This window comes from Xiphophorus maculatus, chromosome 13, assembly GCF_002775205.1.
Source record: "Xiphophorus maculatus strain JP 163 A chromosome 13, X_maculatus-5.0-male, whole genome shotgun sequence".
Taxonomy (NCBI): Eukaryota; Metazoa; Chordata; class Actinopteri; order Cyprinodontiformes; family Poeciliidae; genus Xiphophorus; species Xiphophorus maculatus.
In genome coordinates, this window is record NC_036455.1 from 27,837,166 (window position 1) to 27,859,888 (window position 22,723).

At 40.4% G+C, this 22,723-nt stretch overlaps 3 protein-coding genes across 4 annotated transcripts in view; all 3 read left to right on the plus strand.

The window, feature by feature from the left end:
• Positions 1 to 808: 808 nt before the first annotated feature.
• Positions 809 to 6,000, plus strand: LOC102216854 (membrane progestin receptor alpha-B-like). The gene is made up of 2 exons (XM_023345527.1): positions 809 to 892; positions 2,576 to 6,000. The coding sequence occupies exons 1-2, from the start codon at positions 832 to 834 to the stop codon at positions 3,664 to 3,666; spliced, it is 1,152 nt and encodes a 383-aa protein (XP_023201295.1). The 5' UTR covers positions 809 to 831; the 3' UTR covers positions 3,667 to 6,000.
• Positions 6,001 to 11,741: 5,741 nt separating this feature from the next.
• LOC102236927 (SH3 domain-binding glutamic acid-rich-like protein 3) lies at positions 11,742 to 15,958 on the plus strand. The gene is made up of 3 exons (XM_005806187.2): positions 11,742 to 11,882; positions 14,192 to 14,359; positions 14,493 to 15,958. Exons 1-3 carry the CDS (start codon positions 11,838 to 11,840, stop codon positions 14,556 to 14,558), a joined length of 279 nt encoding a protein of 92 aa, XP_005806244.1. The 5' UTR covers positions 11,742 to 11,837; the 3' UTR covers positions 14,559 to 15,958.
• Positions 15,959 to 16,941: 983 nt separating this feature from the next.
• trappc9 (trafficking protein particle complex 9) overlaps positions 16,942 to 22,723 on the plus strand; it is a 214,892-nt gene continuing 209,110 nt past the window's right edge. For both annotated transcript variants that reach the window (XM_023345160.1, XM_023345161.1), the window contains exons 1-3: positions 16,942 to 17,009; positions 17,660 to 18,261; positions 22,186 to 22,331. In XM_023345160.1, the coding sequence (XP_023200928.1) occupies positions 17,678 to 18,261; positions 22,186 to 22,331 (730 nt within the window). In that variant the 5' untranslated portion in view covers positions 16,942 to 17,009; positions 17,660 to 17,677. The remainder of the gene's footprint in view (positions 17,010 to 17,659; positions 18,262 to 22,185; positions 22,332 to 22,723) is intronic.

A 22,723-nucleotide genomic window follows, 5' to 3' on the forward strand; every position in this document is an offset into this window, starting at 1 on the left:
GAAACCAAACCTGTACTGGGGAGGAACAATATCACACAGAATTCAAAAAATTCTGAGCCATTTCCTGACTTCAGAAACATAAACAAAACCAATATCATATTCTGTTTATACAATGTGGTCTTAGAGGTTTGTGTGTTGCTCTGTATGATGTACTCTATTTCATGCATGTGTAAACTGTAGACAACATGACAGCACACACAAAAAATGTTAGCAGCACTCCACACCCACACAGACTGGATGTTTTCACTTGCTTTGCAGAAATGTCCTGAACCACAGACATCAGCTGGGACTTTGAGTTTGAATGTTATTTGTAATATTACAGAAGATTTAAAAACTTGAATTAGCTGGTTAGGTAAAATTAGAATGCTAGCTGAATTCTTTTTAAGCTTCAGAAACAGCACTAAATAGTAAATTCAGAGGTAGAATGTTTTGGTATATTTTTTTATGAATGAAGGAGGTCGTTTTGTCTTGAGTTGGAGTTTTTTAGTTGTGATTTCATTTCGTATACTTCTTCCTGCTTCTCCCGCTACTCAAGTAGATTACCTTTTCCGGTGTGTTTTTCAAAATCAAACAAACGTTTCTCGAAAAAAATGTAATAGGGTGTTACAGTTTCCTCACCTGAGCTAAATTTACTCCTCCGCCGTTTTAAAAACGTTAATATGGCAAAATAACTAAAAGACGAGCTTGTTTAATAAACAGACCGAGAACGGACGACAGAAAAACAAGGGAGACATTTGTGCTTTTATTGTTGCAGAAAGGAAGGGAAACTTCCGGGAGGAGGTTGAAAGCAGCTTGGCGCACAATTGTCACATTAACGACCTGATCTGTTGAATGTCGTCTGTCTGCGGCTGGGCGAAGAAAAAGAGTCTGCTGCGGAAAGAAGGACAACAAGGTAAAAATATGGTTATTAAATGAGCTCTGTTAAACAGGACCTGTCGTTTTAGTAGCTGTTATAATTTACCGAGTGGGTTATGACTGAACTTCACAGCTCTTTACTCATTAAAGTGTCATTAATGTGATGGCACACCTCACGGGTTACTGTTTTATCACGCACGAGCAAGCTCCTGGCTGACAGGTAAGAAAACAAACCAGTAAAAAGCGAAGTAGTGGCCAAAAGGAGGGGCTTGCTGGCAATTGTCTTGTTTCTTTAACCGAAATTATTATTTTTTATCTACTTGGAGGATGCGATTCTGTTTTTAGCTTAAAGTTGGAATCGGTTGGTAGCTAGGTTGTCCAGGCTGAAAAATGTAACAATTTTCTGTCCAATTTTGAGAAATATGGATTCCGTGACACCTAAATGTTTACGTGCAACAATAACAACCCCTAACCCGCTGTTACGACAGACAATTCAATCCAAAATGCTCAAAATTCTCTTATGACCAAAATAATAACCAAGTACCCTGAAGGAAAGTCTGATCCGAAAGTGGTAACCATGGAGACCGCAGTGATGGGCTATGCAAGTGATCGACTTCCATCAGCTGGGGTCTCTAGGAGGGGTTAAGTGGTGGCATTAGAGGTAACAAGGTTAACAGGCAGTTTCCGGAGTGTCTGACAGCCAATTAAAATTGGGAATGACGTCAGAAGGTACGCAGGACGCTTGGCATACTCATTAGACAGCATTCATTAATGGTGTTTTCGTTATGCACTCAATCTAGACAGTCTATGTCGAAGTTTTCACACCATCTTTTTTATGACGTTACAACCACAAATTTGAATATTGAATGGGATTTAATGTGATAAATCTACACTAACAGTGTCCAAAGTCCAGACCTAAATCCAACAAAGAATCTTTAGCAAAGACTCGGGACTGAATATAAACGTTTGCCACACGTTTCACGTTTTTCTTTGTAAATACATTTGAAAACCGTGTCTCGTTTCTATTCCACTGCACAATGTGTGTTGGTCGTTCACGTAGAATTACAATAAAAAGGTTGTGATTATAATTTGACTAAAGTTGAAAGGGTAGAATAGCTTTCAAATACGAAGTCTTAAGTATCATAAATTGTAATTAGCTTTATGTAATATATGTGTCAGGAAATAAACTCTAGGGTGGGGCTCAGCCACCTTTACACTTCCAGAAACCATATTTGACTTTGGTGCAGCTAAATAAGACTTGTTTTTAAAAAGACAACATAATTTTTACTTGATAAATGTCTGCTTCAGGGAAATTGTCCTTTCTAAAGTACCCCATTTTATTTCTAGATTTAGATTTTAAGATAAAGATAAGATTTTAAAAATTTGCAGAACAGAAGATGGGTACATTTCCTTCTGTGGGATGTTGAAATGTATTGAAAACGGAAATGAAAAAAAGGACAATTTCTAACTGAATAACAACATAAAAAAAAAGATAAAGAAACAATACCTCTAGTATTTTTTGTGTGATTCTGTCATGGAATACCAAGTTATTAAGTGAAAACAATAAGCTTTTACCAGTATTTGTTATTAAAGTTTTATTAAAAACATTAGCTGATTATCATTTTAAACCAGAGTTATTCAGAGCCATTTTTGACTCCGGAGCTGCAGGTTGCAGACATCAGTGTGTTTATATAAATGACATTGACTCCCTTTTCTGCAGGGTTCACCCTTTTGTCGTCAGCACAGGCAGCCATGGCGACCATGGTGATGGAAAGCATTGGGCGAGTGTTCATCAGCCGGCAGCAGATCCGGCAGGTACCCCGACTGCTGACCGAGGCGGCGCCCTCCATGCCCGGCACCGTCACAGACTCCGAGGTTCCTGCCTACTTCAGGGAACGCTACGTCTCCACGGGTTACAGACCGCTCGAGCAGAGCTGGCGCTACTACTTCCTGTCCCTGTTCCAGCGCCATAACGAGACCATAAATGTCTGGACTCACCTGCTTGCCTTTTTATTGCTTCTAGTTAAGCTTCGCCAACTTGCAGACATGGTGGACTTTGTCAACGACCATCATTCGTGGCCCTTGCTCATCCTCGTTCTGTCTTCCCTAACTTACTCAGGATTCAGCGTATTAGCTCACCTGCTGGGTGGAAAATCTGAGCTGTGTCACTACTTGTTCTACTTTCTGGACTATGTTGGGGTAGCGCAGTACCAGTACGGCAGTGCTGTGGTTCACTTTTACTATGCAGTAGATGAGACCATGCACAGAAGCATGCGAGGACTCTTCATGCCTACTGCCACCATCCTTAGCTGTCTGTCTTGTCTTGGATGTTGCTATGGGAAATACTGCAACCATACCCGACCTTGTTGGGTGCGTAAGGTGTGCCAGGTAGTCCCCTCAGCGCTGGCCTATATGTGGGATAGCAGTCCCGTGGCTAAGAGACTCTTGCTTTGGTCCAACGATGATCTGGCGGTCGCCTACCACTTCGGTCAGGTGGCATTCTTTCTCAGCTGCTCTTTCTTCTTCACCTTCCCCCTGCTGGAGCGCTACCTCCCTGGACGGTGTGATTTTGTGGGCCAAAGTCACCAGGTGTTCCATGTTTTGCTCTCTTGCTGCACTTTCTGTCAAATCCATGCTTCCTACTTGGACTATGTGCACCGCGGGCAACTTTATTTACGTCTGCATGAAAGCGATGATGCCGCTCTCTTTGTGGGATTGTATGTGCTCACACTGGTTGGATGTGCACTGATCACGGCCTTCATGCTGAGGAAAGTTAAACATGTTCTTGACTTCAAACTGAAGTTAAAATAAAGAAGTAGTCAGCTTGGGATCTTAGTGCCTTTCCTAACAGAAAACAACATATCTGGAGGGATTTCCTTTTATTAACAAACTGGACTAGGATGGGGTTTTTTGTGTGTGCATTTCTATTGAGATTTCTTTAACTTATTACTGAAATAGTAATATCACTGCCTCATTACATTGCCACTGCACTGTACTGCTATAACTAAACATAGGAACTGTGTAGCTGCCATTGTTGAGTTTTTAGCTTGTTTAATGCTCTGAAGGAATGGTCCTATTTGGGCATAATTTGGTGCACATGCAGAAAAGCGATGGGTGGCATCACTATCTAGTCACCAGAATGTCTGTTCAAAACAGCAGTGGAAGACACAGAGCATGTATCCTAGAACTATTTGGGAGTGTTACAGGATCAAAATGGAGTCTAATGGTCTTTTTCCACTAGCACTTTCTCAGCGAGACTCAACTCGGCTCTACTAGTAATGGTTACATGATACCAACCCTTTTTTCAATAGTTACTTTGCTGGGGATGCTAAGCGTGTGGAGTCGTGCTGAAAACACATCAGAAGACTGTTGCCCTCTGATTGAAAGGTGGCGCACATGATCCGCACAAAAACCTTAGGCAGGAGGCCAAGTCGCAGGGGGTGGGAACGACGCAATTGGTCCGCTCTCCTGGCTTCAACACAAGTTCAATGCATCAACTGTAAACCTGTTAGCCTACAATACACTGGGTGAAACCCTGGGAAGTCACTGGTTGTATCACAAGAGTGATTCCCTTCCACTAATCAGACCCGGCATTTGTAAAGACCCACAACGCCACTGAGCGTAGTTTAAGGAACTTTAAGGAAATTGGCAACATTGAAAACAACACCATAGACTGTGATTTAAGGTGCAGATTGTTTTTCTGCTCATGTTCTGTTGGTGTCACATACAGATCACGTCGTGCTACTTTTGGACTTTAATACTCAGTAGTAATGTCGAGTAGATCCAAGCTGAGCCGAGTCAAGTCGAGCGTAGCAGTGGAAAAGAGCTGAACATTGGGTTGCATAACACTGTTTGCATGACTCGCCTAGTTTAATCTCCTTCCATGAGCAGATGAAGGAGGAACGAATGTTAATCGTACAATGCAACCACAAACCCTTTATGTCACTGCTTTAAGCCACCATCATTTTTTTAATGATATCCAAGGCAGCCTCTAACTAGTGACCTTCCTATTCTGTTTTTAATGACTGATGCTACTGTGCAACTGCCTGATTACATTTTGATTCCAATCATGATGCCACCCACTGTGCCTCTGGAGCCTACGGTGTTTGGACTGAAATCATTTCTAAACACATCACTGGTATGTGCACCAAAATTAAGTCTTCATAGACTAATCCAGTTGGGTCTGTAGCTATTTTTAGCATATTAAATGTACATTTTTTAGTTTTTTATTTACAGTAGGAGACACTATATTTTTGTTTTTATGATGATCAGTTTAAATATAGGGTATGGTCAAATGATAGCAGAGATGTGACATTCCTCTTGAAAAAAATAAAGCTGAAAATATAAATAGTTTTGCTCTGAGAAGTTAATGCTCTGTTTTGTGTCAGTCTTAATAAGGCAGCACTGATTGAATGTTGCTTTTAAAAAGGCATTTCCCCTGTTTTCCACAAAACGTCATCAGACGATGTGGGGTGGCCAATCACTTGAAGCTGAAGCTTAAGGATTTAAGCTCTCGTTGTTTTATCGATGTAGGTTTTAAATCTCTGAAATGGCACCTTAAAATGTTTTCCACTGTCAATCTGAGGTTTATATCCTGTTATTTTTTTGTGAGTGTTTGTACGTTGTTCCATGAAGATCACGATTTCATATCATTTAGATGGAATTTTCTTTCTGCCAACATTGAATGTATTTTGTCACGGAGGGGATGGTTGAGTCATTTTGAAGTCAGATCTGGTAAGAAGTTAAAAGGCTTATATCTTCAGTAGATGCCTCTATTGGTATCTTCATTTAGTAGAATCCCGATTACAGTGGATCCCGGCATATTCGCAGTTCAGAAGTCGCAGATTTTTCCATGGAACTCTAAATTATTATGTTAGCTTCAGCCTCCAGAAACAACTCACCGGGATCTATGGTAAATGAAGACACCAGTAGAGTTACATTCTGCCGGGCAGACACTAACAACAACTTTAACATTTCTGAACTATCTCCTGTGATGGTCATGAGGGATTTATTGTATTACAAAATAAACGTGCCTTTTTTTGTTAACATATTACAACCTGTATAATGTCTAAAGAGCTGTACTGTGCCTTTTGTATTTTCTCTGTTTCCCTTGAGTGCTTAGTAAAACTCTGATACACTGTGGTACTTTGTGTTGCCTCTGCATCTGTTTTACAAATGTGAGGTTTGATCTGACTCTTCACCACCAGCTCCTCTTTCTCAATCACTACATAACTCTGGTTCTTTTCTAATCTGAGATTACAAGACATGTCTGGACTAGTTCCCTGACTGCCTGATGGTTTCTTTTGTTTTGCTCCTGTAGCCTGCGGTGTACAATGCTAGGCCACGAAAAGAATGCTCTACCAATGAACAGCAACGATAAAACGTAATATTTTAGAAAATAAGCTTATCAGATGTAGAAAGCTGCATGTTCAGTAAGAAGTTCAGAAATGTTTCTAGGTACAGCAGTCCTTCACCATAGCCCTGGTATGAGATAAGATATAACATCCTTTCAACACGCTTCTTCACTGCAGTCTTTAAAATGCAATATAACACACATGCAGTCTTGTTCTAGAAACTTAAGTTGACTCATTTGTTTAGAAAATTAAACTGTAATTATCATTTGACACAAATCAAATACCAAACCTCATAGGTTTTTCTAAAAGAATCAGTTGCTGGTTAATTGCTCTCAATGGTAATCTCATATCAAATGTTACTGTAAGCAGCATTTCAGTTATTTACATATTTTACAGAGAGCTTTTTAAAGGGATGTGATGGACCTGATAACAGTTGAAAGTCTGTTACATTTGAGCGGTTAGGTGGTTTCCTTTGGAAAAATGGAGGCGAGCAGGGTCAGGAATACAATGTTTGTATCCATCACCTAGGTGATTTCCTCTAAAAGCAATGTTTTCTGACCCCTCTCTGATTCCCATGGCAACTTTGTAGTAGGCTATTTGTATGGCTGTTGGCTCATGTTAAGTCAACCCATCTAGCTTTTCTCCTCAGCTGTGATGCAACAATAAAACATCAAAACCCAAGCAGCAGTTTCAGCCGAACAGCTGAAAAGGCTTCGCATCAGGTTCCAGTGGACCATTAAAAAAGGTGCTGCCTTTTCCACACGTCTTATTGCACCTTATTTACAGCCTCATCATTATATTGATTTGTCACGGATTCTCGCCATACCACGTCATCTGTTTGATGTTGGTGTGATCGCTCAGCTGTCTGCAATCCACTGATTGCCTCCTTGTATAAGGTTGTTTAGTCTGGCAATATGGCTGACATAAAATGAGGAAGGAAAACCAAACGGGACAGAGGACCAAATTTGCAACATTTGTTACATTTTCAGCTGGTGCAATTAGCTTTCACACTGAACTGTGTCCCACGGACCAAACCCTTCAGAAAACCTGCTCCCCCCCTGGCCTGTGGTGGCGCTGCACCATGAACTGCTGACGGAATCAGCACAAAAACCTGAATTACAGTCAGCAATATTTTTTTCCTTACAGAATGTGAACAAAAATGGAGTGGCATCAGATTTTAGCGGTTGTAAGATCGCTCTTTTGTCTTTGGCAAAAAACCCCAAAACGAAACAAAACAAAACAAACTAACCATTTCTTCTGCTAGTGCGTGACATGTTAACTCTGGTTGTACTTCACCAGAATGCCCTGCACCATAGTCCACTTTTTTTGTCCGCGTCAGAGTTCGATAGCCTATTCACACCTCCCCAAGCAAATCAGACTTTCTAGGCAAAGGGTATTAGGCAGGGCTCACATGCTCACATGACCTTTCGGCTCTATTTAGGAGTTCCCTTGAGGCCTGAAGTGCTTTGTGAATAACATTTATCTAATCGAGGTGAAATTCTAAGGAAAATCTTAGAATTTCCTAACATTTTCCAGGAGTTTTCCTAAAATGACTTCACTATGAGCTCCTTTTGTTCTCCGGATTCCTTGAGACTACGGGCTCAGAAATTCTTCCTACTCCAGAAGTAGAGGCTCACTCCAACCCGTGAGGAAACATTTCCAGTTAAGAACCCTGGCCTTATACAGAATGTTACGAGGCAATACAACAAATTGGTCGCAGTCTCAAAGGTTTGTAAAGTTAACTCTCAAACAGAAAGAAATATGCTTCTTCTAACTACAGGGTTCTGGTTTGATTGGTAAGTTGTGGCTCCAGTGTGGAAACTGCAGTTGCCTGAGTCAGAACCGGAGATAGCCTGACCGTTTCTTCAAAGCAGGTTGCCTCCCAACAGCCACGTAGGTGAATGAACTCTATCCATATCAAACGATGGCAGGGTCCAACTCGGTAAATATTTAACAAGAGGGTATCCACTGGCAATTATACAAGCGTTTTCCACCAGGGCTGATGTTGCTTGAAGGATATATTACAGGGCATGTTGAATTCTTCCTGCTACATTATGAATTTGTGAACATAAGTCGTGGCAAGGAAAGTTCTAGAGCTGAAATTGGTTCCTTTTGTTTGATGTCCAGTTTAGACTAAATGTGTGTTTTTACTACTAGATGCTTTTGTTTTCTGTGAAACGGTTATCAAACATTTTCTAAGATCACACACACCGTGCAGAGGTGACCTTGTTGGTGTGTTTTGGAGCAACATAACTTAAGTGTGTTTGAGATAAAGGCCACAAACTGATGACCGACATTTCTCCATGTGGGGAGCACAATTCTTGATTCTAATTGCAGTCATTTTTTTCTGGTTTAAGAACTTTTCATAAAATGCTAAGTAAGAGTTAAGTCACATGTAATGCCTGTCAAGTCTCCCAATTTAGCCTGGAAACGACTGTTTTTTACCCATCTTTCCCAACATGCTCCTGTATTGTAGGACTATTATTTTCTGTCATCTGTGGACTAATGAATCTTTGGGATTATCAAGATGTCATTCTGGAATATGTGACAAAAGGATTTTGTGTTTTTTTTAGTTTTGGCCAACTGTGTGTTTGTGTGTGTGAAGAATCTGGATTAATGAGCTACAACATTTAATTTCCCTCTGGAATCAATAAAGTATTTTGTAATTTTAATTTATGGCGCAAAAACCTTTCATGGATGGGATTTTTGTGTCCAGTCTCTTTCTTATTATTGAATCACAAACACAGAGCCAGTGAGGCCTTCAGCCTCCTGGTTGGGTTGTGGGCGCTTCCTTGGAGTAACTTTTCCACTTCGCTCCTATGAAGATTCACTACTGTTTGTGGTTTTCTCATTTGTAAATAATGGCTCTCAGGTTCACTGCAGTCCAAAAGCCTTAGAGGCAACAAAATTCTTCCCACGCTGATAAATATCTATGTCTTTGTTTCTCATCTGATCTTTAATTTCAGTAAATTGGCCCTTGAACGGTTGCTTTTTGGATCTTTCCACCTACTTCATGTCAGTTTGCAACTTCGTACTGTTGAGAATGTTTTTCCCCCCTCAATAAATACAATCTTCATTTGTAATCAGTAGTTTGAAGATCTTAGTTTGAAAAAAAGAAAGACACAAAAGCAGTCGGTAAATTAAACAGTCAGTTTTGGAAGAAATAGCCTTCTGCTGCCCCCCAGTGTTTGATGAGAATATTACTACACTAGACATACCACTGTCTCATTGGTCTCCATGTGTTTTGCGTTGTTAAAGGTAAACCTGAAGCAATGTATTTATTGAAAATGGTAGTCAATTTTTGCCGTCTATAGTAATTGTCCTTCTGTTTGCTGGCATGGCCCGGTCCATGCAGGTTAGGCTCTGCTATTCACCTAAATCCCTGAATCAGATGAATTACGGGAACATTGGACTCTGTCCCAGATTCTTCCTGCATGACTCAGTGGGAGTCAGACCACCGGCCTCACCTCTGATCATTACATTTCATTTCAGCTCAGTAAATGCAATGAGGCAACAATAATAATAATAATAATAATAATAATAATAATAATAATAATAATAATAATAATAATAATAATAATAATAATAATAATAATAATATGCAAAGCATTAAACCAAGAAAGCACTTCCCGGATATTTGTCATTGTGTTGATGATGTGGTGCCTGAAACACTTATGTGCGCAATTACAGTTCAAATGTGTGGAAAAGGTCAAGCTGGGGGGTTCATTGGGCAGGATCATGTTTACTCCCATATTCCACGCTGAATTGTTGAGCAATTTTAAGCCTCACTTGGTTTTTGATTTGTTTAATCTGTTTGCAGAGGAAGGCTCTGTTGCTGAGAGGTGTTCTTCTAAAAGTTCATATTGTAAGAACGCTTGGAAAAAGTCATGCAGTGGACAGGAGGTCTACTATATGTGTGTGTATAGTGTGTATCACTTGATATATATATATAGAATATATATATATATAGACCTATATCTGCATACATATGTATATATATACAGAAGGGGTCTCACTCCCAGAAGGAACAATAGCAGACATAGAGGACAGTTACAAGTACCTAGGTATACCACAAGCAAATGGCAACCTCGATGAGGTCACAAGGAAAGGAGCCACAGCTAAATACCTCCAACGAATAAGGCAAGTCCTGAGAAGCCAGCTCAATGGCAAGAACAAAATCCGCGCAATAAACAGCTATGCCCTGCCAGTAATCAGATACCCTGCTGGAATAATTAGCTGGCCAAAGGAGGAGATAAAAGCCACTGATATTAAGACTAGAAAACTACTAACAATGCATGGAGGATTCCATCCCAAATCCAGCACCCTGAGACTGTACACGAGTCGCAAGGAAGGAGGCAGAGGACTAGTGAGTGTGAGAACCACAGTCCAGGACGAAACAACTAAGATCCATAAATACATCAGGGACAAAGCCTCAACAGACAATGTGCTCAGTGAATATCTCAGACAACAGGGAACGGAGGTTGAGGTGCCAGAGATACCATCATGGCAGGACAAGCCCCTACATGGGATGTACCACCAGCAAATAACCCAAGTGGCTGATATCAGTAAATCCTACCAATGGCTGGAAAAAGCTGGACTCAAGGACAGCACAGAGGCCCTCATCCTGGCTCCCCAGGAACAGGCCCTAAACACCAGAGCAATAGAGGCCCAGATATACCACACCAGACAAGACCCAAGGTGTAGGTTGTGCAAGGAGGCCCCTGAGACAGTCCAGCACATAACAGCAGGGTGCAAGATACTGGCAGGGAAAGCGTACATGGAACGACATAACCAAGTTGCAGGCATAGTGTACAGAAACATCTGTGCAGAATATGGACTGGAAACCCCGAGATCAAAGTGGGAAACACCCCCAAAGGTGGCGGAGAACGCCAGAGCTAAGATCCTGTGGGACTTCCAGATCCAGACAGACAAAATGGTAATGGCGAACCAACCGTTGTTTATCCTCTGTCGTAGTGGATAAACAACAGAGGAAAGCTGTTGTGGTAGATGTAGCAATACCAAGCGACTGCAACATCAGGAAAAAGGAGCACGAGAAACTAGAGAAATACCAGGGCCTCAGGGAGGAACTGGAGAGGGCCTGGAAGGTGAAGACCACAGTGGTGCCTGTGGTCATCGGGGCCCTCGGGGCAGTCACCCCCAAACTGGACCAATGGCTACAACAGATCCCAGGAACAACATCAGACATCTCAATCCAGAAATGTGCAGTCCTTGGCACAGCCAAGATACTGCGCAGAACCCTCAAGCTCCCAGGCCTCTGGTAGAGGACCCGAGCTCAGAGGATAAGAACCACCCGCCGTGGGTGAGAAGGGAATTTTATTTTATTTTATATATATATATATATATATATATATATATATAAGTAATGATTATTTTAACATATAATTACTTAAAATTTCCAGTATGTACAATTATTATTTTCTAATAACATTTGTATACTAATACTTGTTATACTGTCTTTTTTGGCCCTAATTGAACCATTATTTTGAAAGGGGTCGTGGCATTGCCGTCTTCCGGTGTGAGCTATCCCGGTTCATCTTGACGCCAGTGAGTGAGAGCTATTTGCAAGCAGCGGACGCATCAAGAAAGTGTCACTCAGAACCTGCAGCGATGAGCGTCAGGGTCTATTACACCACCGTCACCGCCTCGCGGACGGTAAGTCGGCCAAATGTACCAGTTTACCGCTGAATGTGAGTATTGAGCTCCGACTGGAGCTGCTAACAATGGTTCAGTCTGACGGACACACCCAGCACCCTGTCTGTAATAGCTTCCTCCTGACTAACAGTGCAGCGGGCCTATGCACTTAAACGCTTTTTGCATCATTCATTTAATGTCAGCTTTATGTATCTTCTCGGCACTTATTGTTCATTAACACCTAATTGTAATGGCAATTAGCGGCAGGTGTCTTTATTTTTCCACCTGAATTCATGAGCTTGGTTGGCTGTTTGTTTCCCCCCCAACAAATTAGCAGGCGGTATTTGTTCACTATTCGCCACAAAACTTTGTTCGGACAGTGGTTGTGAAACACGGTCACTCAGGTTCGCGCGACTTGACAAAATATCTGGCTCGTGAGCACATGTATCCGCTGTGAGCTCTGCACCAAACCTCATTCAAAAACTTGTCACTTTAAGCTCCCTGCGTAGCTCAACTCAACGACAGTAACACGATTCTGTCCAAATAATGTGTACTTATAAAGTCTGACACGTGAAACACATTGAGCAGCAATAAGAACGGCCGATTGTTTAAGAAGCAAACATATTATCAATATGCATATTCCAGCTACTTAACGTTGTTACTGTAGTTGGTCACTTCACTTGGCACCTCCTGTAAAATTGCGGTAGCCGAATTAGGCTGCAGTTTTTGTTGCAGAAAACAACAACAACAAAAAACGTATTCTTTTTATTCTTGCTTGTATATTTTTTGTCAGAAGAGCAACATACAAGCACATTCTTTCATTTGTATTACAGAAATTTGCAAGGAATGTTGGTACTAAATGTGTTCAACATGTCAATAACTTGAATTGCTAAGACCTATATCTGCAAATAAAATATTTCATGATGATGCGGAAACAACTTGACTTAATTTAGCCAAACAACAATCAATAATTATTACGCTACACACTGACAAGTTTTAGTAAGACTGCTGAACAGGGGTGTGTCCAGGAAGTTTTTAAAGAGGGCTAAATGGTAACCAATGATGATCTTGGGGTGTTGCACCAAAATAAAACCCATAAGTAGGCTGTAATAAACTTTATTAAAAGTTTGTGACTCACAATGTGGATGTCATACCTACATAACTATAAAGGCATGAAACACAAATATAAAAATATGACATATTGAAGCTATATTTTTTCTCAAAAGTTGTGCTCAAACATTTAGTCAAACACTGCATACAGCAACAGTCTTCAGTCAGAGGTTTCATCAGGTTAGGTGACTGACTGCTAGTGGAGACGCTTTCTACTTACAGCATCACTTTCCACAACAAGTCTTTGAGGATCCTTGTATCATAGAAGTTTACCTTTGGCATAAATACAGTATCACTGAATTAAAAATGCTTTGTGTTAATATCTGTAATTTCTGGATGTTGGCAATGATTCCTTGCCAGAAGTCAAAGCCATTAAACATTACTGCTATAATTTTTTCATATGCAGCAGCAACTTTAAAAAAAAGGAAAAACACTGTACATCTTTCAGACTATCTGCCATCTGGTATCTATTAGGAGCTCATTACTTTTTAACCCTCTCATGTGCTTTACGGCATCTGTCCAACCGTCCTGTTTCTGGAAGTTGTTCCTTTTTCTCTGCCACTATGATATCCAAAACCTTAAAAAAATAAAAGTCGTTTGCTGAGCTAATAACCATTTACATTTACTCATTAGCCAGAGCTGATTTTTTTGGAACTTCCTGGATAAAGTGACCAACAGCTCTGCTTCTCTTTCCCCCTCATCCACTGGTGTGAGGATGTAACTAACTAAAACACATAGCAGCGTGACCTTTTTGCAGTTTGTTCCGCTTTTTGAGGTGTGGTCACATTTTCGAACAGCCAACTTCCTTAGTGACCCAGAGTGACAGCGGACTGTTCATAGAGGAACCAAACAAACAATGTTTGAAAATCGTTGAAAGTGCTTTTAGTTGAGACTGTTCCCTGAAGCCCGTTATTAGATAGAAGAGAGAGACATCTCGGTTCCCATTGATGTTTTAAATGCTTGTTTCAGATTTGAAAATTGACTAAATGGTTAGTTTACCCTGGTTTTGTTGACAACGTTCTAGACATTAAGGGTGAAAAAGTTGCAGCTTTTTCAGGGAAACCTGGGGTATTGCTTACATCACTTTTACCATTTGTTTGAACACCTGTGACTACATTGGAGGTATTGGAAGTCTCCATCCTTCCTTACTGAAGGTAGGTGGGTGCCAGATGGTGCTGCCTGGCGGGACTTCTGACTGAAGCTCGTGTTTTTTTTCCCAGGTCAAGTCTCAACAAGCGGAGGTCATCCGGATCCTGGAAAGCAAAAGCATCCGGTACGAGCTCATCGACATCTCCGTGGGTGGCGAACTCCGGGACGAAATGAGAAGCAAAGCAGGGGACCCCTCTGCGGCCCCTCCCCAGTTCTTCAATGAAGACCAGTACTGTGGGGTGAGGAAAACACACATCGGTATAAAAACCATATATACATCTACCTTTATCTCTGGCGGTCACCTCAGGCCAGTGTTTAACTGTTAACATTTCTGATTTGCCTTTTTGAGATCCTTTCTTCTCTCCTCCACAGAACTACGAGATGTTTTCAGAGGCAGTGGAAGCCGATACAGTGGAACAATTTCTGAAACTGGCATGAGGACAGTGGGACGTCGACCCGCCCTTCTAAACCTCCATCACCTCCAACCACTTCCCTTTTCTCCCCACATCATGTTGGAGGACCTCCACTATGTCACTGTCCACCACTGACGCCGTCTGCCCACTTTTTATGCCATAACGAAGAATGCCAAATATCTCTAATCCAACCAATCAGAAGTCACACGTTCCCCCTTAACTGCAAAGTTTGTCTTAATCTGATTTCTTTTTTTGTTGTTTTCAGATCTTTATATATGTTAGACTACTGTTATGAAGGAACTCCAAACCCCAAAGGAATCAGTGTGTAGTAATCGGGTATACTAATGAATCCAATCAACAATCAAATGAGAAACTATCTATTCCATCTGTAATTAAAACACAATAATGTTTGCACTCAGAAGTCTTTGTAAGTACTGAACTTCTAACTGAAGATGGTTAGAAGTGAAAGGACTACAAGGTATTAAAAGAATAATGGTTTAGATTCGTTAAGAATTGAAGGAGTCAATTTAGCTTGAAGTCCAATGCTAACCCAACGAGACAAATACGGAATTTGCAGCATTCTTGAGTCTGTATTATTACAAGTACTCCTTTTGTACTTTTAAAAATATACCAGTTTTTGGACCAATCATCTTCACCCATGTTATTACATCATACTCATAACACAGACCAATGACTGACGCAACCCTCAACCAACCAAAGAAACGCCGTTTTTCTGACTCGGTTTCTTAACCAGATCCAAAGGTTAAACTTTTAAAAGACGGCCTCTGGTTTGACATCTCAAACATCTGCTTAAAGTTTGCATCCGGCTTCCACTCTTAGTGCCAATAGACCAGTTCTCTTAACGCGGATCATGACTGCAGTGTTAGCATTGACTTGCCCTCTTCTCCTTCTATCTGTCACTTACCTGGTTTCTGTAGCTGCTGCGTCTTACTGACTGGGCAAAAGATGCCAATCAATAACAAGAAGGGAGTATTTCATGCTGAAAGGTTTACATTTTGGTTATCATAACTCAGTCTTATGGAACTTTGGGAACATTCAACACATTCCATTGGTGTTGTTGCATTTATTCCCTGAATCACTTGGTTGAAATAAAATTTAAAAAAGCTCATTTTGCAGGATTTCGTCAAGATGTTTGCACCCCCCTGCCTTCATTGCATCTGTTAAGCTGTCCCTTGTGATTTCCTCTCACAATGATTGTTTATTGTATTGTAGATGTTTGCCTGTTATTGATGTATACTCACTGAATCATTCTTTAGACATTCCATTCTGAGCTCCTGCGTTGCTTTTTGGACCAATTCCTCTTGGCCAAAACAAAAAATGAAGAAAATACGAACTTAAAAGCGGTTGTCTTCCAAGAAGATTGTGAGAAGTGATTTATGCATTAAAATAAAAGAGTTAAATCAATCTGTTTGGATTATTGATTATATGGGATTTTGATTCATTTAAATGTGCAGTTTTGGTTGGCTGTTTCTAACTGAAAGGAGAATGCTACATCTGATTTTCCTTTTTAATTGGCTTGTAAGGGAAAACTTGTGTAGTTTTACTGTGTCTTCACTACACCAAAAAACTGGGTCCATATGTAAACTTTGTACTATTTCAATTCTTGATAATTCTGAAGGAAGTCACCATAACTTATTGTGCATTCCAGGATACTGACTTTAAGATTAAAAGTACATTCTGAAATAATTTCTGAGAACAAATACAACTAAGTGTGGAACACAGGTTCATCTCAAACGAGAACATAAAATTAATTCAACTCAAAAGGTGTAACTTGATCCTAGACTTTTACATACACTCCTAAAATGTCGTTATTTGTATATCAGATTTCAACAACAAGGCAATTCAAACTGCTTTACTACGGTGGCCGACAGGTGCAAATGCGCAGCAAAAGAGAAAACATGCAAACAAAAAAAAACACGCGCACAAATTAAATGCGGCAAGCAAAAAGCGAATAAAATGCAGCAAACAAAAATGGGACCAGATGCAAGATTCAGAGAAAGAAACTTGAAAGAAAGTAAAGGTATCTCTCTGAATCTTGCATCTGGTCCCATAGAAATGAATACTATTTTCTTTGACTCCCCCTAGTGGTCTGGAGCACTTCCGTTTTCAACACTTTTTGTTTGCTGCATTTCATTCGGGGGTGTCTTCTTTTTTGTTTGCGTCTCTCTTTTTGTTTATCAAATGTTTTAAAATGAACAGAACTCAGCCCACATTTCTTACACATATCCCACAAAAGAAGCAACAGCCATCTTCCTGGTGTCCCTTTTTGATATAATTAATATATGCCCGATATAGAAATAAATAAAAAGGCCTTAGTGCCACTGACGAAACCTTCGACCGTGTTTGAGGCTTTTAGTTTGAAAATATTCCCGGATGTTTTGCTACTGCTTCACCGGATGTTGGTAAACTGTGGCTCGAAGACGGAAGCTGTAAATTTTGACAGACAACAGCTGAGGTAATATCAATTAATAAATAATGTTGCTCATTTAAAGCGATGCATGTGGCCAGACTTATATTCACATACATGTCCTGCTTTTCTTCCTTCTATAATGTTGCTTTTTATCAGCGGTTTGCTGGGTCTGCTTTTATTAAGCAGCTAAGCTAAGCTAGTTGAGTCTTGTAATTGGTAGCAGAATATCACTGAATAGATGCTGTTTGCTGACATGATACAAAAGCTCACAAAATGACATCCTGTTCCTGGTTATTATTATTTTTAATCGCACTTGCCCGGTGCAATGTGTTTCCAGCGGTCACTTTTACCAGCCACGTTACCTTTTTAGCAGAAAAAGACAACAGCAGGTGAATCATCAGGGAGTTTCAATGGGAACTCTGGGATTTCTTCCCTTGAGCGACGCGCAGCTTCTGGAAACCAGCACAGGACTCTTTCATTACTTAAAAAGACTCTGAACTTTAGCTTATAATTCTGAGACTTGTCAAATCTAAACTAGACTAAAACATATTAATTAAAACAGTTGTGATTTGAGAATCCACACACAAAAAAAGCTATAAGGAAGGAAATGCTTTTTACAAACTGAGTCGATGCCATGTTAAGAGTGATTGAGGTTTAGGTTGGTTAAAACGAATGAGTTTCGCTGTTCCTCCCAGGTGTAGCTCAGCCTGACGATGAGCGTCCCAGACTACATGCAGTGTGCCGAGGACCACCAGACGGTGCTGGTGGTGGTCCAGCCGGTGGGCATCGTGCCCCAGGACCAGTTCTTCAAGATCTACCAGCGCATCGCCAGCGTGAGCCAGGTGAACATCCGCGACTCCCAGCGGCTCCTCTACATTCGCTACCGCCACCACTACCTTCCCGAGAACAACGAGTGGGGCGACTTCCAGACGCATCGCAAAGTGGTGGGCCTCATCTGCGTCACCACGTGCAACTCGGCCAAGGACTGGCCGCAGACCGCCGAGCGCTTCCACGGCCAGAAGGAGGTGTACAGCTCCACCCTGTACGACTCGCGCCTGCTGGTGTTCGGCCTGCAGGGGGAGATCGCCGAGCAGCAGCGCACCGACGTGGCCTTCTACCCGGGCTTCGAGGAGTGCTCCGACGTAGAGCGGAGGGTCGAGGACTTTGTGGAGTCCATATTTATCGTCCTGGAGTCCAAGCGGTTGGACCGGGCCACGGATAAGTCCGGTGACAAGATTCAGCTGCTCTGCGTGCCTTTTGAAAAGAAGGATTTTGTGGGTTTGGACACAGACAGCAGGTGAGCGTTTCTCTCCAGCATCCCGATTTCTCAGCATTTCATGGAACTTTCATCTAGGGGTGTCCCTTTCCGATATTTATATTGAATATAAAAAATTGAGTATCGGATTATGTGGGCCTGCATTTAAAATTTCCCATATAAGCAGCACTCCGCTCCAGAATTCTCCTCCAGCTTTTAGTCCGACCCAACATGGGGCTGGATAGTTAAAGGCCTGTCATCATAACAAGTTTTACTAGATGAAAATTGTCCCAGAAGTTATTGTGATACACAATAATATTGTTTGAGACCATTGTCAAGTAATATTATGGTAATGACACATTTTCAAACATCAATAAACTTTAAATTCAAATGAACATTTTACACTGGAACTGGAAGACATTCTAAATATCCAAAAATAAATAAAACAACAGAAACGACAAATAAAATGAATTATAAAGTCTGTAAACAAAATTGTCTTTCAACAAAGGGCTAGTTGACGAGCCTTTTCTAACATTCCACACTGCAAAAGTAAGTAATAAAATTAGGTATGATTCGCATTGGATCAATCTCTGTATTGGTCAATATTCAAAGCTTTGATATCGGTATCGTATCGGAAGTGGAAAATTGTATCAGGACACCAAAACTTTCAGCTGGATGTCTTTAATCTTGTCTGTGTTTTATGTCAACCTCTTATTTTCAAAAATCGTCAGGCATCTTTTTTTTTTCTAAAAATATGCCTTTTTTGTTTGTTTTTCTGCATTTGTTTTTGTTTGATTTGTCCTGCTTTATTCTTCTTTTTTCTTTTCTTCCATACTGTCCCGTGAGTTTATTGTTGGGAGTGAAAAGGTGAGATCTTGGACTCCATAAGTGAATCACTTCCCCCACAGATGTTAGCTCTGCTGAGGCATGGGCCGGTATGAGGTCTCAGGGCGCCATGAGCTTATGTAAGAAATCCAGCTTTCATGTTACTGCTGCAAAAATATGAACCCAAATGCAGTTCCTTTGAAATTTATTCACCTTCTTGGATGCTTTACTCCTTTTACTGCTTTTACAAATCAATTGTGATCAACAAAATTATTACTATTTTGAGTAAAAAATCCCAACCTTTTAATATCAAAGTGAAAACCAGTTTTATTGCAGTCATTCCGCTCATTGTGAGACCACTAGTGCCATTTGGTTGGACCTCTGTTGAATTAGGTCAGTCACGTGGTCACTTATTTTATGTTACATATTTTCATTACTTTATAGAAATCCATTTTTACTTTGACATAAAAGCACCTAATTTTGTTGATCATGATTGATATGTAAAACAATAAGTGTAAAGCAACTGAGGGGGTGAATAGTTTTTATAGGAGCCTGTAGATCACAATCTAGATATTTTTGCTAGTAGAGCAAAATGTGCACCATATAGTGCTTCTAAAATAATACATCTTATTGGTTATCACAGTTATAAAACTATTTAAACATTTTATATATTGTTATTTTAATATGATACATGAACTAAACTTATCAAATCGACAACCTCTGTATTTTTTCAGGCACTTGTATGGATGTACACCTGTTTGGTTTTGCAGTGTAGTCGTCTCCTTTTAAGTTGGCTGATTAGCATGGCGCAGCAACAGGTGAGGGAGGGTCAGTACTTCATCACTGTATGATCCATACAGCCGGAAAAAACTCCAGTTACTTACACACTTTCCCTAGAAATGGTATGGTGAACATTTTATTTATTTAAATTTTTGAAAGTTGAATTGTCAACTTTTGAAAACCTGTCCATGCCTTGAACCGGTCCATGCCTGGCTCCTCCCTGACTCCTGACCCAACGTAGCTCTTTTATTCGTACGCAGCATCTTGCAAAAACGAGTACACACTGAAGACACTTTGACACGACAAAAAGCAGTCAGCATACGGCTTGCATGTCCAAATCACTGGCATCAAAAGCGAGTGCACCCCTAAGTGGAAATGTCCAAATCGTTCCCAAAGTGTCAATATTTTGTGTGGCTGCCATCATTTTCCGCTGCAGCTTCCCACAGTCCCAAACCATGATACTCCCACCGCCGTGCTTGACTGTAGGCAAGACGCTCCTTCCACCTGGTTGCAGCTGCACACGCTTGATACCACTTGAACCAAATAAGTGGCAGCACCTTTATTTGTTTTGAACAAGTAAAATGTCAGAGGAGAAAAAAAGTGATTAAGAAGAAAACAAACAAAAACGTCATATTACCGTAATAATTAACCCAAACCTTTCATATTTATTTCAAAAAGACGATGAAAGCTTCTTAAAATCCCACTCCAATTGTCTCATGCAAATATGTCTCACATTATGCATATTTTTGCATCGCATTATTACTTTGTGTCACAATTTCTACTCTTTCCAAAGTGTATCTGTACAATTCATTTATTGGCCTGCATAATAATTGGTGAAGGCTAATCAGACCACAGGACAGACTCTGCTTGTCTTCAGCAAGCTGTCCATCTTTAGAACAAACTTTGGACATTTTCACTTAGTTATGCAGAATTCTTCTGCACTATGAGGCAATTTTGATAAAAAACAAAACAATAAAACACTGCAGGGTTTTCTTCACAGCTATATTTTATTAATTAGTCTGCTAATTAGAAAGAGCTGCACCTGTGCTAATGATAGGAACACACTGAAATGAAGTGAGCTGATGGCTTTTTAGACATTATGTTAACTTTTCAAGCTTGCACAGCTGTTTGACATGAGTAAAATGCATCACATAAGTTTGTAATCTAAAATGATGTCAGCAAAAAAACGAAACGCTACATTATTTGTGTCACTGCCAACGCTTTTTCCTGAAGCGTTGTATGCATCTTTAAATAAAGACGCATACATATTTATTTAAAGATGTATTCGGCTTTTTTACTTTCTCCTGCAAGGTTTATAATATGATTTTTTCCTAAAAACAAACTTTGCTCCATCAAAAGGAGTTTTTCATTCATTTATCAAGCTTTCCTAAATGTACACAGCGTTTTCTAAGATATTTTTTTGTCAAAAATCTTTTCTAAAATAATTGAAAACTGGATGTCTTTCTTTGAATGAAGCACACCGGTAAAATCTTTTAACATTTTTGAGTCTAAAATTATTTACTCGCCCCTTTCCACCAAAACTAATCAGACTATTGTATTTGTTTAGCTAAAATATCACAGCTTAATTAATTGTTGAAAAGGAAAAAGCATTGTTCTTTGGCCCATGAGTCCTTTTGAGCCACGTGACAAAAGGTTTGGACAGCCGTGGTCTAGCTGATGGCACATTCTGCTCACATTGTTCCTATCTTATGAGGATATTCTAGATCATGAAACTGCATTTGGATGGGTGCATCTCATGTCTCTATGTATAATCTATAGCTGCACTGACCTCCGAAAATGTAAACTCATGATCTAACAATAACTCACTATTTAATTTCATTTTTAAAACACATGTATTGTTTTAATTATCCAGCTGGGCCTGTTTGAAATTGAAAGATTTTTATTTAGAGTCTGTGTTTTAACACTCCTACTTCTCTATTATGCATTTCCTCTTTAGCTCTTAGCCACCTGCTGAGCCACTTCATTTTCTTCCATTGACCTTCCTGGTGTTTGTGAAGAGCTTACGCGTCCTGCATAATTCCCTACATATTTTATGAAAGTAGTTCCATTTCCCTTGTATCCTGGTGAATCTGCTCCCTTCTTCTTCCCTCCAACAGAAACCGACGAGTCACAGAGTACCTCGTGCCTTGTCTTGTCGCCCAGATCACACTTTAGCCGACAGAAAAGACTCCTGTCCTGTCTCCAACCAACTCATTTCACCTATACGAACTCAGAACATCGTTTCTAGAGTAACTGGGAGCCAAAAGAAGTACTTTTGTTAAAGATGTTGATGCGCCTTGTTCATCTGGCAGCGGTTCTAAAAACGTTTTCCCTCCTCATTCCTGTCACTTCCCTCCCCAGGCATTACAAGAAGCGTTGCCAGGGGCGGATGAGGAAGCATGTCGGGGACCTGTGCCTGCAGGCGGGGATGCTGCAAGATGCGCTGGTCCACTACCACATGGCTGTGGAGCTGCTCAGGGGAGTCAACGATTTCCTCTGGCTTGGTGGTAAGCATCAGCCTAAACATTTTTTTTGTCCTCACATCCTAAGAAAGTCTTCAGATATCTTATATTTATGAAAAAGCAATTTTGCCTTAAACACATTAATTACAGGTCTTAAATTTTGCTGTGGCAGGACCATCTAATTTTGTTTATTCAGTTTTTTGACAGGGAACTTTTCTGTCAGGCCAAAGCTGCTAAAAGACCTTCCATGCTTGCTAGCAAGGATATTTTAGGGTACATCTAGTTAGCTTCCTTTTTCTCCTTTTTTCCAAATTTATTTCCAGCAAAATATTATGTAGAAAAATAAAACACAGGGTGCTTGAAAAGGAAGCTAGCTAGCCTTTTGCATCCATCGTGACAAAGTGCACTTTCATTGATTTTATTCTGGACGAAGTTTG

What these genes read in the sequence shown, in the direction of transcription:
- LOC102236927 (XM_005806187.2), top strand. Translation starts at nt 11,838, where the DNA reads ATGAGCGTCAGGGTCTATTACACCACCGTCACCGCCTCGCGGACG. An exon ending in CCGTCACCGCCTCGCGGACG is followed by an intron (nt 11,883 to 14,191) that starts GTAAGTCGGCCA and finishes TTTTTTTCCCAG; the next exon opens with GTCAAGTCTCAACAAGCGGA. An exon ending in ATGAAGACCAGTACTGTGGG is followed by an intron (nt 14,360 to 14,492) that starts GTGAGGAAAACA and finishes TCTCCTCCACAG; the next exon opens with AACTACGAGATGTTTTCAGA.
- LOC102216854 (XM_023345527.1), top strand. Translation starts at nt 832, where the DNA reads ATGTCGTCTGTCTGCGGCTGGGCGAAGAAAAAGAGTCTGCTGCGGAAA. An exon ending in GCGGAAAGAAGGACAACAAG is followed by an intron (nt 893 to 2,575) that starts GTAAAAATATGG and finishes CCTTTTCTGCAG; the next exon opens with GGTTCACCCTTTTGTCGTCA.